Genomic DNA, 16,398 nt, shown 5'->3' on the forward strand with positions numbered 1-16,398 from the left:
TGGTTCAATGTATATTCGAATAATCCTTAACTTTAATACATTTACAATGTAGATGTATGCAAAATCTTGATAGGTCAATATAACCCTTCAAATGACAAATATTCCAAAACTTCCTGAAAATACAAAATGAGAATTAACTGCACAATTACTAGAAATGTTTACATTGGATATTATACAATTTGCATATGTACAAACATTTTTGGAAAAAGAAATTTTCCATGACATTTCCAGTGTTGACTTTGGACCAATTCTGTAGAATGGCCCATATATTGAATATTTGATATGTGCATTTGTGTACATCTGCTTAAAAAAATACTCACTACATACTGTTTGGTAGTGTTGGGTAAGTTACTTAGTTGCTAATTAATTACTAGCTACTAATCAGTGTAATTGGATCACTGTACTAATTACATTCTCAAAGTATTGCATTACTCGGTTACTTTCTAAATACAATATCAACTTCAGCTGAACAAAATGATAGACATGAAACTGCTTGTAAAGTGTAAAACTGCATAAATGATTCTTGGACTGACCCACATATTTAAAGCAAAGTTACATTAAAAACATCCACTATTAAAAATCCACTATTGATTTATATAGAATGGTTTTATAATCTAAACAGTATTTTAATGCAATTATATCAGAAGTAACTGTCATTAAATTACAGAAAAAAGCATAATTCCCAACTTTTTCAACAGAATGCTTAAATTACAGTAATTAATTACTTAGTAATGCATTATACCCAATATTGCTGGTTGATTGCACTTTATGATCTCAAATTACCTAAAACATGGAATATTTGTATTTTAAACAGTAATTTGTAACACTTGTAGGAGCATTTAAAATGAACTGAAGGCAAAAAGGTAATAAAAATGCTGAGAAACAAAAGAAATGCACAAAGATAAAAGACATATTTTCCCCTACACACTGATAAAGTTAAAAGGGAAAAAAGTAATGGAAAAATTGATGGATGATAGTAGTGTTCCCTACAGAAAAACAATGTCCTAACAGGGCATTTCCTAACATACAGTGAAGAAAAAAAATGATTTTCTCACCTGCTGATTTACTTTGCCCACTGACAAAAAAAAAAAAAAAAAAAAAAAAAAGACCATTCTATAATTTTAACAACAACAACAACAAAATACAGGAAAGGCATTAAAAAAGTTTTTGCTTTGATTTACATTTTATTGAGTGATAGAACTATTTGATCCCTTAGCAAGTTTTCTGGCTCCCAGGTGTCTTTTATACAGGTAACGAGCTGAGATTAGGAGCACTCTCTTAAAGGAAGTGCTCCTAATCTCAGCTTGTTACCTGTATAAAAGACACCTGTCCACAGAAGTAATCAGATTCCAAACTCTACACCACGGCCAAGACCAAAGAGCTGTTCAAGGATGTCAGGGACAAAATTGTAGACCTACACAAGGCTGGAATGGGCTACAAGACCATCGCCAAGCAGCTTTGGTGAGAAGGTGACAACAGTTAGTACGATTATTTGCAAATGGAAGAAACACAAAATAACTGTCAATCTCCATCAGTCTGGGGCTCCATGCAAGATCTCACCTTGTGGAGTTTCAATGATCATGAGAATAGTGAGAAATAAGCCCAGAACTACACGGGAGAATCTTGTCAATGATCTCAAGGCGGGCGGGACCATAGCCACCAAGAAAACAATTGGTAACACACTACGCCATTAAGGACTGAAATCCTGCAGTGCCCGCAAGGTCCCCCTGCTCAAGAAAGCACATGAGCTCTTTGGCATCAACTCAACTCGCTGTGTTTGGAGGAGGAGGAGGAATGCTGCCTATGACCCCAAGAACACCATCCCCGCCATCAAACATGGAGGTATTAACATTATGCTTTGGGGGTGTTTTCTGCTAAGGGGACAAGACAACTTCAACACATCAAATGGACGATAGACGGGCCATCTACCGCCAAATCTTGGATGAGAACTATTGAAAATATATCGTGGATGGCTATTCCAGCTTGTCAATGACCCAAAACACATGGACAATGCAACAAAGGAGTGGCTCAAGAAGACGCTCCATAGAGGGAGCTGAAGGTTCGAGTTGCCAAACGTCTGCCTCGAAACCTTAAAGAGTTCTGCAAAGGAGGAGTGGGACAAAAATCCCTGAGATGTGCACAAACCTGGTGGCCAACTATGAGAAACATCTGACCTCTGTGATTGCCAGCAAGGGTTTTGCTAAGTCATGTTTTGCAAAGGGGTCAAATACTTATTTTATTATTAAAATGCAAATCAATTTATAACGTTTTTGAAATGCATTTTTCCTGGATTTTTGCTGTTATTCTGTCTCACTGTTCAAATGAACCTACCATTGCAATTATAGACTGATCATTTCTTTGTCAGTGGGCAAAAATACTTTTTCCCCCTCACTGTATAGGTTGTAAACTCTGAAAGCATTCAGGACCATGGAGAGAAAGAAAACCTCATGCTGAACAACCTAAAAAATAAATATGATACTTTTGTATTCTAAAATATATCTAAACATGTTATGTGCTTAATGACACTAAATCAAAATATGCGCAAATATATTAGAACACATTTTTATAAATGAAATTGAAGACTATGCACAATAGTAGAGTGGAAATACACTAATTTCAAACATATCCTGGTTTTGTGGTCTTCACTAACAATGTAATTTATAATTAAAAGCAGATGAAAATACTCACACACAAGATGAACAATACTTTATTGGAAATGGTATTTTGCAGCATTTTAATGGATCAAATAAAAATGTTTTGACAATAACTTATCAATTCAACTCTTTCCAGTAATATTTTTTCTTATAACTACCTTGTGTTATAATAAACATATCAAACATATATGAAGCGTACAATGAGCTTTTTCATTTAGAATCCACACGAATAAAGAAATGTAAAAAATATAATGTCATAATTCCAAATAAATCACTGTATGTGATTACTAGTAACTTTTACAAAACAGAACAGTCTTAAAATCAAATTGAAAATGTTCTATGATATAAACCACAATATCACAGCAATTGAGGTTCATCCTTTAGGGCCACTTGACAATCCACATGGTTGCCAATCAATATTTCATAACTTAAACAAATTAATTAAATAGTTAACCCAAAAACTAAAAAAGTTCAAAATATGTACTCACCCTCAGTACATCTAAGATGTAAATGAGTTTGTTTCTTCACAAGATGTTAATTCGTGGATTAGATCTGTGTGGATTACTTGCGGGTTGTGATTCTGACGACACCACTTCACTTGGTCAATGATGCAACTTCTCCAAATCTGTTCTGATGAAGAAAAACTCATCTACATTTTAGATGGCCTGAAGGCGAGTAAACATTCAGCAACTTTTTATTTTTGAATGAACTATTATAAGTTCAACACTATTGTATTCACATTCAGATAATATTCTTCAATATTTTATCTATCGTAGAAAAAAAAATAGGCTCAAAGTATCTCTACAATGTCAAATGTGATCATCCACAACACCACGTTCATGCATAATAGCATTTGTGCAGTTTAAGATTCCTAGGATCTGCATATCTCTTTCCACATTTATCACAGATGTACTGCTTCCCTCCTCCATGTACGTGGCGTTTGTGAGTACGTAGGTGACTACCTTGACTGAAACACTTGCCACAATACTCACAATTGTATGGCCTCTCACCAGTATGGACCCTTTGGTGCAGCTTTAGACTGTTTGTATTGTTAAACCACTTATCGCAGTAATTACAGCCAAAGGGTTTTTCTCCAGAGTGAGTGCGGCCGTGTGAAATGAGGCTACTCTGCTGACTAAAGCTCTTCCCACACTCCTTGCAGCTGAAAGGTTTTTCACCCGTGTGGATCCGTTTGTGGATTTTTAGATTCACAGCCTGCCGGAAGGTCTTACCACATAGGTCGCAACTAAACGGCCGTTGGTCCGTGTGGATGCGCTCGTGGTTTTTAAGATTAACGGCGTGTCGAAATGCCTTCCCGCAAGACACGCAAGAGTACGGTTTCTGACCTGTGTGGATAAGTTGATGCGTCTTTAGTGTTACAGCCCGTGTGAAACTCTTCTGACAAATTGAACATCGAAATTCCTTTTCACCTGTGTGGGTGAGTTGGTGCCTGGCAAGATTTTGAGCAATGTTAAATCTTTTTCCGCAAATGCTACAGCTGAATGGTTTTTCGCCAGTGTGGATTATTTCGTGGGTTTTGAGGTGTGCGGCTTTCCCGAAGCATTTGCCGCAGACTTTACAAACGAATGGCTTTTCTCCTGAGTGGACTCGTTGGTGGTCAGACAAACTTTGTTTGTGGGCGAAAGCCTTGCCGCAAAGAACACAGCCGAAAGGCTTTTCTCCAGTGTGAATGCGCTGATGAGATTTGAGGTTGCTTTGAGAAGAGAAACTCTTGCCGCACTCTGAACAACTAAAGGATCTCTTTCCAAAGAGTGTAACCGAGTCTTGAGGATCTTCACTGCTGTCTTCTGGCAAAACAGATGCTTCTGTGTCTTCTGAAGATGCGTTTAGGTGACCTGATAGGAGAGCAATTAAATAATTGTCATTGCCTAAATATAATATAACGATCTGATCAGTCTCTGGGTCAGAATTTAAAGGAGTAGTTCACTTTCAGAACAAAAATGTACAAATAATGTACTCACCTCCTTGTCATCCAAGAGTTTATGAGTTTCTTATTTTAGTCATAAAGAAGTTATGGTTTTTGAGGAAAACATTTCAGGATCCCTCCATATAATGGATATGTATGATATGGCCCCAAGTTTGAACATCCAAAATGAAGTTTAAATGCAGTTTCAAAGGGCTCTAAATGATCCCAGCTGGGGAAAAAGGGTCTTATCTAGCGAAATGATCAGTTGTTTTCTAAACAAATTGACAATTTATATACTTTTTAACCTCAAATGCTCATATTGTCTAGTCTCTGCGATGCACAAGGGTAGTCTGAGTAATCTGGGTCAATACAGTTAGGGTATGTCAAAAAACTCCCATCTCATTTTCGTATTCAACTTCAAAATCGCCCTACAACGCTGTTTTACCGTTTTTGTAAAGGCCGTTTGATCTTCTTTGTATGTTCCCTTTGTAAACACTGGGTCGATACTTCTCCTGCGATGTAGGATGATTTTGGAGTTGGGGAAGAAAACAAGATGGGCGTTTTTCGACATACCCCAACTGTATTGACCCGGATTACACAGACTACATATGCGCATCAAAGAGACAAGACAAGCATTTGAGGTTAAAAAGTATATAAATTTAAGTTTAGAGCCGTCTGAAGCTACCCTGGAAATCCAGAGGTCTCGCGAGACCACAATTTGAATTGTCTCTGCAAGACACTCTGGCATCGAGAAATGATGCAGGTTACTGCAATACGTAAGCAATAGTGGGAACCAATCAAATGGGTGTATCTGATGTAGGCGGGCCAGAGGCGAGCTAAACTGATGATGACAGCACTGCGACGTCCGAATCATATAGTAAACTTTGAAAGATCGCTGTCGCTACAGATGAATAACAAGTTGCTTGAAACGGCTTTGGCCGCTACAATGAACGAGTTAGACTTGGCTTTCCATATAAAAGAGGAACAGAAAACCGAAAACTCGAATCGTTCCTTTGCAAGAAGGACGTTTTGGCTGTTTTGCCGACTGGATACGGCAAGAGTTTAATCTATCAGTTCACGAGTTCACGCTTACATATAATTAGCCGGAGAATAGTAGTGCATGTTTGGCGTGCTGTCCGGTGAAGGGCTCCGAGCTCGGGAGTGGCCCGAACCCAGAGTACATTACACCCCAATAGGAGTAACGTTAGCGAGAACTCGGAGTGATGAGATGGGGTGGTGGAGGTTTACTGATAAACCATCGAGTGAATTGAGGTGAGTCAGCTGTATTTAAACCTATGGCGCTGATTGATTTGTGATGTTTACGCTAAGCATCTGACGCGCTTCTCCCGAACTTTGTTAATGAAACATCATTTAGCTCTGCTGGTAGCTAAGCGTGTATTGTTGTGATTGGTCGTGGTGTTGTCCAATTGCGTGCAGTTAGAGTTTCAAATGCATGCTTGGTGCCGCCCCTCGAGTTAGGCAGTTTTCATTGCTCGATCCCAGACCCATAATCTTAATAGATTAGGGTCTGGATTTTTCCAGGCTAGTCTGAAGCTGCATTTAAACTGCATTTTGGAAGTTCAAACTAGGGGGCACCATACATATCCATTATATGGAGAGAAATCCTGAAATATTTTCCTCAAAAAACTATTTCTTTATGACTGAAGAATAAAAGACATGAACATCTTGGATGACAAGGGGGTGGGTGCATTATCTGTAAAATTTAGTTCTGAAAGTGAACTAATCCTTTAATTCAATAAAATTCTAATGGATTCAGAATGCAATTCTATACACTTACAACTTGTCTTTTGGATCAATTTATTAAACAGATAATTCTTATCTCATTCATTAGTAATTTAACATTCACATACTAGTAAGGATGGAATTCAAGTCAACTTTTCCAAAATCATCTCGGATTGTCACAGCCAGCACCAGTGGGGATTCTGGACGGTCTTCTGTAGCCTCATCAGACTGCGAGCATAGAGTGGTTATATAGTTAATCATAAAATAGCCAAGCAATTTAGAGACTTTATTTTTTCAAAAACTTACACTACTGTTCAAACGTGTGGAATAACAAATGTTTTTGAAAGAAACTCTTATGCTTACCAAGGCCACAAATTACTGTAGATACACTACCATTCAAAACTTTTTGAACAGTAAGACTTTTGAGGGTTTTTTTTTTTAAAGAAGTCTCTTCTGCTCACCAAGCCTGCATTTATTTGATTCAAAGTACAGTAAAAAAAAGAATTTTTTTTACTATGTAAAATAACTTTTTTATTAGAACATATTATAAAATGTAATTTATTCCTGTGATTTCAAAGCTGAATTTTTAGCATCATTACTCCAGTCACATGAATCTTCAGAAATCATTCTAATATTCTGAATTGCTTCTCAAAAACATTTATTATTATTTTGAAAACAGCTAAGTAGAATTTTTTCAGGTTTCTTTGATGAATAGAAAGTTCAGACGAACAGCATTCGTCTGAAATACAGTAGAAATCTTTTGTAACATTATAAACGTCTTTATCATCACTTTTGATTAATTTAAAGCATTCTTGCTAAATCATTTCTTTCCCCCCAAAATAAAACCTTAACTCACTTATAAGCTTTTGAATGGTATAGTGTATAATGTTACAAAAACGTTTATTTTAGATAAAATGTTGATCTTTGGATCTTTCTATTCATCAAAGAATCCTGGAAAAAAAACTTAAATATTGACAATAATAACAAAAACAAAATGTTTCTTGAACAGTAAATCAGCATTAGAATGATTTCTGAAGGATCATGTGACACTGAAGTTTGCAACTTATTTGAATTTCTTAATTGAATAATAAGAATCATTGTTAATACAAAAACACCAATAATTAATAATAAATGAGCACCAAATTAGAATAGCACCATAGGAATGCTAAAAATTCAGCTTTGCCAAAATAGTAAATGGCTATTTTAATTTTGTAGAATTCAACAAAGAGCAAAAAAATCAATTCTTAATTTTTTTTTTTGTTGTGTATTTAAAAAAAAAAAAGGACCATCTCTGCATGTAATCCTTTTATTTGGATACACTGCAAATTAATTTTGCTCTGATTTACTCTCGCTATTATACATAATATAACATAACAAACAAGGGACTCATGAACAACCATCACAAAATAAGTCGTAGATCATCCAGGTAACCACACACACAGTATTAAGAACCAAATCTTTTGAAGGGGTTTATTTGAATAATTTCAGCTTTTTTGTTAGCCTTGTGGACTATATGTTAACATATTTTAGGTAAAATATCTTACACAGGACAGTAAAAAAAATAACATGCATTTAGTATGACCTCTCTTATTTTGTTAAAATAATTCACATTTTCACAGATTCTGCAAAAGGTTCCCAAACATTCGCATGAGACTGTACAAGCCATTTAGCTTACCTCGTTTCTTGTTCTTGTTTCCAGGCTTCTCGCACTTCCATCATAGGAATGCTCCTCTTCTAAAATTAACATATGACAGTAATTAAAAAAAACAACTTATATTAAACATTAAATACTGTATGCTTAAAACCAGCGAATGGGATTTTTTTACCAAGCCCTCCAACAGAAAGAATATTCAAGATGCTGCCAGGCCGCTTTGCTCTTTTGCCTGAAAATGTTTTGCATTCTAGATCCAACAGAAATTTGGTTTCATCAACGAGTTTGATTATTTTCCCAAGAGCTTCGTTGCCCAGTATCTCCATAATGGATGCAAACTGCTTCTGAAAAACATAAATGATTACAAATGACTTGTTATGCACCAATACAACAGCTGATTAATCAGGCACTGTGTGATTATTTTGAGATTATTGGCAAGTCCATTCCACCTGTTGTCAGTTTCGAAATCTTTCACAGCCTTGTCAATGGATTTAAAGAAAATGTCGTAGAAAACAAGTTTACATTTAATCCCAGCTATTATAAAATTGCATTATCTTTTAAAACCGCAATATCAGTTAAGCACAAATTACATTTGATATCTTGACGGCAGCTGCGCAAACTGCGCACTGATCTTTATAGTATCTGCACACACGCGTTTATAGGGATGTGAACGCGTCGCATGTTTAACGTTACAGGCCGCAGATCTCTAAACAACATCAACTTATAATCTTACCATTTTCTCCCCCTTTTCCATCTTTATTCTTGACTCAACCTCTTCGTTCCCACAGTGATCTCTAGAAACATCACTGCTCAGAAAAGAAAGCGTCTCCTCTTCCATAAGTTTGCACATTTCAGCAATCGCTGCGTGAACTAACGCCTCCACCACGGACGCCAGATGCGTCTGTAACGCAACGCAGCCAGACATTCTGCCTGCAACTAAAACTCACACGACTGGAAGTCGCGCTGGTGTCCTATGCTTAGTTAAAAAACTAAACTCTGCATTGAGAGTTCATTAAAGTGAGCAAACGACGGTAAACATACTTTAAGAAACAGTGGGCTGTAATAAACGGAAGTACAACAGCGTGCGACAATTACAATCCGGGTCCTAGAATGCATAATAAAAGTGCATTGTTGACTATTTTATTTGCACAGTGTATTTTATAATTGTCATACACACGTATGTTCAAATCGATCCAGGAACAACAGAAAAATAGCCATTTTGGTAATAAATTTGTCGTTTTAAAAATTAAATTTAATTAATAGCTATCATACGTCATGACGTTTGTGACGTTTACACAAAGCGCCAAAAATTTTGGCGCGACATGCTACTAGAAGCCAGTGCTGTTGTGTGCTGAAAGCGTCTCACTAGCATATGTGAACAGTTTCTAATCACTGTCATTTGTCAACGTTACTGTTATCTCTCTGGTAAGATGTTTATGAAACATTAAGTTACATTTCTTTAAACCAACCTTGTTATTTTTAAGTTAGAGTGTTTGTTTACTAACGTATCTGTATTTCTGTATTCGTATTCGAAACATTTAAGCTCAATCTTAAACGTATGTTGTTTATGACAGTGACAAATATAAATTCAATTCATTTTTAATATTTAGGGTTCATATAATATAACATTAATTTAACAGTTTTGACAAATTGTTTAGCATTATGTTGTTTCAGTTAATATATCAGTGGATAATTTGGTGTTTTTTCTCCCTCACAGAGTTATGGGTTTACTGGAGCAGTGTGAGGAGCTCTTCAAGACCTCGAACCTGTATGAAGTTCTGGGTGTTGCTAAAGAAGCATCTGACTCAGAGATCAGACGTGGATATTATAAAGTCTCTCTGCAGGTTCATCCAGATAGAGCTCCTGGTGATGAGTTAGCCACCACCAAGTTCCAGGTTAGCAATGTACAGTGTGTACAAAATTATTAGGCACGTTGATATTGTGGTCATATTTTTTTTCCAAGCACATTTGACCAATTCCAAACCACATCAATTCTGAATAACTACTATTCATTTTGTATGTAATTATTTATAAGTGATATGTAATTGTCCATGAAGGCTTGAAGTGAAAAACTCCTTATATTCAGGTGTGCAGAATTGAAAGAAAGAAATAATGTTAAGAATTGGATATGAAGCCTATAAAAAACATTCTCAATGTATTTCATAACACTTCAGAATGTTATTCTTATTAATTGAGGGTCATTTTTTAGGATTTTTTGCTCAAGCAAAATCTCTGAGAACCTGACACATTGCACTTCTGGAGACTCAAGGTAGGTTGCAGTTCTGGAAAACGGTGGCGCTAGAGACTAAATGGTTCCTGATGGTTTTTTCATATCCAATTCTTAACATTATTTCTTACTTTTTTTGCAATTAACATGCATCTTTTCTCCTCCACCTGTTTTTTCTGAAAATGCAGATGCAACGAGCGTTTTTCTGTCCGGTGGACATGCCTTAACTTTAAATTCCAGTATTGCATTAGCATTGCATCCTTCTCATGGGCATTTAATAGTTTTTGACATTTTAGTCTGAGGTAAATCTCTTTTTTGGCTCATTTTATCTGTAAAAAAATGTGCCTAATAATTCTGCACACCTGAATATAAGGATCTTTGCACTTCCAGCCTTCATGGACAATTATATATCACTTATAAATAATTAAATACAAAATGAATAGTAGTTAAGATTGATGTGGTTTGGAATTGGTCAAATGGAAAAAATATGACCACAATATCAATGTGCCTAATAATTACGCACACAGTTTATTTCTAATGCAACACTTCTGCTTAGTGATCTTCAGAACCGTCTTGAATGGTCTGGTGTTGTCTAATAATTAAAGCAGTAGGAAGGCCTTTGAAATGTAATCAACATTAATCCTGTGATGTATCTAACTCACAGGTCACTCTTGTACTCCTAGACCAGGAGTGTCAATTTAGTTTCTCGAGGGCCTCTGTCACGCAGAACTTCACTCCAACCCTAATTAAACACATCCATAAATACATCCTTAAACGTTCAATATTTCTACAGGTGCTGGGAAAGGCTTATGCCGTATTAGCTGACAAGGACCAAAGGGCAGTCTATGATGAACAGGGAATAGTGGACGAAGAGTCTGACACCCTTGATCAAGATCGCAATTGGGAGGAGCACTGGAGAAGATTGTTTCCCAAGGTATTTTTTTCTACCATGTCTTGTTTAATGTTGGTTTTTCCAAAGGCAGTTGTTAAAATAACAATTATCTGCTATAGATCACATTGCAAGACATCTTGGACTTTGAGAAGCAGTATAAAGGCTCTGATGAAGAGGTAGAAGACTTGAAGAGACTGTACCTACAACATGAAGGTGACATGGATCTGATCATGGAGTCTGCGCTGTGCTGCTCTCATGAAGATGAGCCACGCGTCAAAGACATGCTACAGAAAGCCATTGATGCTGAAGAGGTGCCAGCCTACGAAGCCTTCACTCATGAGAGTACCAAAAAGAAGAACACCCGCAAAAGAAAGGTGCTGATTTACTTCCACAGTTTTGCTGAAATAAATCCTTGTTTAAAGGAGAGAGTAGAGATTTCCTGGTAATTTACTCACCCACTTGTCATCCAAGATGTTCATGTATTTCTTCAGTCAAAAAGAAACAATGGTTTAGGAAAAAAAGCATTTTTCTCTATATAGTTGAAGGACAAGTTACAATGCAGCTTTAAAGGGCTCTACATGATCCGAGCCGAGGAATATGGGTCTTATCTAGCGAAACAAGCAGTCATTTTCTGAAAAAAATTAAAATAAAACACGAAACAGTTTAAATATTTTTTTAACCACAAAAGCTTGTCTTGCAGTAGCTCGACTTCACACATAGTCAAACTCCCTTTATAAAAACGGTAAAACAACAATGTTGGATGATTTTGAAGTTGGAGGAGAAAATCAGAGCCAGTTTTTTTTTTTTTTTTTACCGTACCCTACCTTTTTGAACCAGAGTACACAATGAAGAACTAACCATGCATGACCTTTTCAGCATGATTAAAAAATGCATGAAGTCATGGATTCAGAGCTAGTGCAAGATGAGCATTTGTGGTTAAAAAGTATATACTTTTTGTTTTTCTTTTTGATTACCAATCATTTCCAATCAACCCTTATTCCTCAGCTTGGAATGGATCATGTATAGCCCATATAAGCTGCAATTTAAGCCTTGATCCCCATTGAAGTCCACTGTATAGAGAAAAATCCTGGAATGTTTTCCCTAAAAACCTTAATTTCTTTTTGACTGAAGAAATAAAGACATGAACATCTTGGATGACATGGGGTGAGTAAATTATCAGGAACTTTTTATTCTGGAAATGAACTAATCCTTTAAGATTTAAGCATTTTTGGTTCATTATTCTTACTTCCCAGGCGGATAAAGAGCGTAAGGAGGCAGAAGAAATGCAGAAGGAGATGGGCTTGAACAGTGAGGACAGCCTGGTAGCTATGATACAGGTAAAAAAAAAAAAACATCAAGATGCAACAAGCTGCATTAATTTGCCAAATGTCTATTCTATTTGAATATATTTGAAAATGTAATTTGTTCCTGTGATGGCAAAGCTTCAGAAGCTATTACTACAGGACCATTTGGATGGGATTAGATTTTGAAATGACATTTTTAGTCAGTTATTAGTGTAGTTTATATTTGACAAATGACCTATAATAACATCTAGTTTCTATCAGAAATCAGTATATAACCATGTGAAAATTTGAGTAATAGATTTTCTGAAATAAAAGGGGTTAGGCTCATCAAAATGTGTATTATATAGGCCTATTTTGTTTCATAATTAGGGGTTCAAGCACATTTACCTATTGTAATTGTTCGAATGGCCAAGTATCAACAATCTCCACGTAAAACTGATCGAGCAGACCAAACCACCAGTCAAAGAGATTTGAAAAATGGAGGGATGGTAGTACTCACACTGCCTACAACTTCACAAAGGATTGCCCCAGTCGGCCTGACAGGGGTACTACAGCGATCAAAAGTATGAAATCAATCATACTTAATGTTCGAACTCTTAAATCGTCAGTCTCAGGCTTAAAGGGATGGTTCGGAGTAGAATTGACTTCATTGCTATGCACTCCGAAGCCCATGTAAATACCCCATCCAAAGTTTTTTTTACCTTAGTCGAACATTTATGAAGATATTAGAGTTTTTCGAATTGCTTGTTAAAGGAGTGAATGGTACATGTAATGTATCTCGTAAATTGCACCACTAAACGTGCAAGTAATCTTACCAAACTTGTGCAGTAGTGTAAATAGGTTATGTACTCACAAAACGCTGCATCGGAACATTTGTAAGTCCACCATGAGTGTTTTAAAATCACGTTTTAGCCGATCCCTATTAGTCTCAAAAACTACAAATGGCGACACGTCGACGTCACTTCCCTGGTTTGAAAAAAGCACGTAAAAGTCCTCCTACAAGTTGACATGCAGACAGATGTAGTAGGAGGACTTTTACGTGCTTTTTTCAAACCAGGGAAGCGACGTTGACTTGTAGTTTCTGAGACTAGTAGTTCTCGGGTAAAACGTGTTTTTAAAACACTCATGGTGGACTTACAAATGTTCTGATGCAGCGTTTTGTGAGTACATAACCTATTTACACTACTGTACAAGTTTGGTAAGATTACTTGCACGTTTAGTGGTGCAATTTACGAGATACATCACATGTACCATTCACTCCTGTAACAAGCAATTCGAAAAACTCTATCTTCATAAATGTTCGACTAAGGTAAAAAAAACTTCGGATGGGGTATTTAGATGGGCTTCGGAGTGCATAGCAATGAAGTCAATTCTACTCCGAACCATCCCTTTAAGTGTCTTGTATCATTGAAATCCTTGGTTGACACCGGACAAAATGCATGCCTCTGGAATTTTTTGGTATTTTGCATTTTTTAAAGAATTTTTTCACATTTCTTTCTCCCGATTGGAACCAAACCAGTGCAGAAAGATTCTCTGGAGAGTGAATATCAATAATTATCAAAAAGTCTTGAACTTTCGGCCCTCCATCACAAACGGATGCCAAAATGTTTGAAAGGGGCAGAGCTGCACTTACTAAAACAGCTGTAGCTTTTAAATGGAATGAAATATCTTCGGCAATCTCACAATGCATACAAAAGAGCTGAATCTGAGTTCACATGAGGGCAAAAAAACAAAAACTACCTTAAAGTCCCCCTGAAATCAAAATTAAAGTTTTTTGGCTTTTAGTATGAATATATTAGCCTTAAGGTTATATATAAGCTAGTGTGCTGCAAAACAAAGACAAAATTCGCGTTTACAAGATATGGGCATTCAAAACTTACAGTCTCATCACTTCCGCCAATATGAATCAAGGATTTGGATGATATCACCGTGCACTTCAGTTTCTCATCAAACGTTCTGTCCAATCAAATGCTCTCTAGAGTCAGTAGTGTCCCGCCCCCTACACAGAGACGCGGAGCAGATCATATGCGCTCATATGTGCAGTCGGCATGTATTAAACTACACAGCCTTAGCATGATAATGATCACTATTTCGTTTTAGCAAGTTTCATATTGAATTTGTGGGGTAATTTATAAGTCTGTGGCTGTCATAAGCTCACAAATGCGGCTTTACCGAGCTCAATGACTCTTCCCCGAGCAGATATAAATGGAACGCTATTGGCTATTCAAAATTAGTGGTAAGGGCTGGGCGATATGTTTTTGTTTCAGTTAAAAGTACTTCACCACATAGAATAACGCTGCGTGTTTCAAGGCACTTCAGTGGACCTTTAACTACCTAACCATTTGTCCTATTGAAATGAAGATTGTTATGCACACTCTTGGTGCAAAATGCCATAAGTGGACATTTGCGTATTTTAAAAAACATGGCCACCATAGGCCCGATTAACCTGTTATGGCGCTTTTCCACTACACAGTACCAGCTCGCCTCGGCTCTGTTTGGTTTTCCACTGTGTAAAAGTTGTACCTGTACCTCTACAATAGTACCTGGTTGTCACAGCGACGCTGCAAGAAACTGCCGTGATGTAATCTTCTACGCGACACACTCCCGCTGTCTGCACCTCCTCGTTTGACCACGGCGTATTCTTCCGAGTTGCCATAATATGTAATGGATTGGATATGTCACGCAATCTCTGGCCAAACTTTTTAAAAAATGGCGGGGTTATTCTGGATACTTTTGCTGGCGCGTGCAATGATGACGCAGTGAATAGTGACGATTCTCTCTGACCAATCAGCAGTCTGCTGTGTTTTCACGTCCCATTTTAGTATCGCCTCAGCTCGCTTGGAACCTTGCCGGAGGTGGTACGAAAAAAAGTACCTGGAAGCCGGTACAGGTACAACTTTTACACAGTGGAAAACCAAACAGAGCCGAGGCGAGCTGGTACTGTGTAGTGGAAAAGCGCCATTAGACAAACTTAACAGAGGTCGATTGGAAAGAAATTTTCTGGGCCTGTTTGTCTCACTGAGCGCTGAATCTGAAGTCACATGAAAAAAGTAGTGGAGCTTGGCCATTTGATGGTGCTATAAGAGGGGAAAAAACATAAACGGCCATAACTTCACAACTGTTTGTCCTATTGACAAAGAAACGCACGCTCTTGGTCCAGAGTGCCACAAGTGGCTTTAAGGACATTTGCGTATCTCAAAAAACACAACCGCCATAGGCCGATGAACTTTGAGCACTTATTAGACAAGCTTAACGGAGGTCGATCGGAACGAGACTTGGTTTTAGGGCAAAGTTTTAGGGAGGTCAGACCACAACTGGCACCATAGCAGTCATAAATATTTAAAAAATAATAATAATTGACAAAAATGCTTTTTTTAAATCAACAATTTAGGTGATTGCAGGCTTGCAAAATAATTCATAATGTCTTTTTTCATGTATGCTTAAATGTCTTAAATCGCTTGAAGCTATATTACATTTGGGTTATTTTTTTCTGCTGTTATCAGATGTGTTCAAGTTAAGTATTACAATTGACATTCTGGCTTCTGTTTGTTATTTAGCAAAGACAAAAGTCCAAAGAAAAAGGATTCAACTCCCTCATCGCAGATCTGGAGGCAAAATATTGCAAGAAACCAGCAGCAGGAAAGAAGGGCAAGAAAAAGTAGACATTTACCAAACTAGGCTGTTTCTACCAAATGTTGTAGAATTCATCTTGTAAATAATAATCAAATGACACTTTATAATGGATACTGACCCTTTCTTAGCCACAAAACACCTGTTTAAGGATGCATATCGAGACCAATAACAGGTGACACACACTCATGCATTTAATACAGTTGTTCAGACCAGCTTGTGGATCAAATAAGAATGTAGTATTTTAAGTGTTACCTCAACAGTTTTTTTGTATATATGTTTTCCTGTTTCGTATATGTTAGATGTATTCCCGTTCATGATTATCTGAATATAATAAACTTGTTTTGATCTATGTATTCCTGTACTTCTT

General features: G+C 36.9%; 2 protein-coding genes across 2 annotated transcripts; one reads left to right on the forward strand and one right to left on the reverse strand.

The window, feature by feature from the left end:
• Window positions 1-2,633: 2,633 nt before the first annotated feature.
• On the reverse strand, window positions 2,634-9,032 carry LOC141297289 (uncharacterized). Its single transcript, XM_073827693.1, has 5 exons — window positions 8,709-9,032; window positions 8,151-8,319; window positions 8,000-8,058; window positions 6,453-6,552; window positions 2,634-4,510 (listed from the first exon to the last, which is right to left on the reverse strand). The coding sequence occupies exons 1-5, from the start codon at window positions 8,898-8,900 to the stop codon at window positions 3,492-3,494; spliced, it is 1,539 nt and encodes a 512-aa protein (XP_073683794.1). The 5' UTR covers window positions 8,901-9,032; the 3' UTR covers window positions 2,634-3,491.
• A 254-nt stretch (window positions 9,033-9,286) lies between these two features.
• dnajc9 (DnaJ (Hsp40) homolog, subfamily C, member 9) lies at window positions 9,287-16,382 on the forward strand. The gene is made up of 6 exons (XM_073827696.1): window positions 9,287-9,400; window positions 9,693-9,870; window positions 10,996-11,136; window positions 11,214-11,468; window positions 12,348-12,431; window positions 15,956-16,382. Exons 2-6 carry the CDS (start codon window positions 9,697-9,699, stop codon window positions 16,058-16,060), a joined length of 759 nt encoding a protein of 252 aa, XP_073683797.1. The 5' UTR covers window positions 9,287-9,400; window positions 9,693-9,696; the 3' UTR covers window positions 16,061-16,382.
• Window positions 16,383-16,398: the final 16 nt, after the last annotated feature.

Source organism: Garra rufa, chromosome 22, assembly GCF_049309525.1.
Source record: "Garra rufa chromosome 22, GarRuf1.0, whole genome shotgun sequence".
Taxonomy (NCBI): Eukaryota; Metazoa; Chordata; class Actinopteri; order Cypriniformes; family Cyprinidae; genus Garra; species Garra rufa.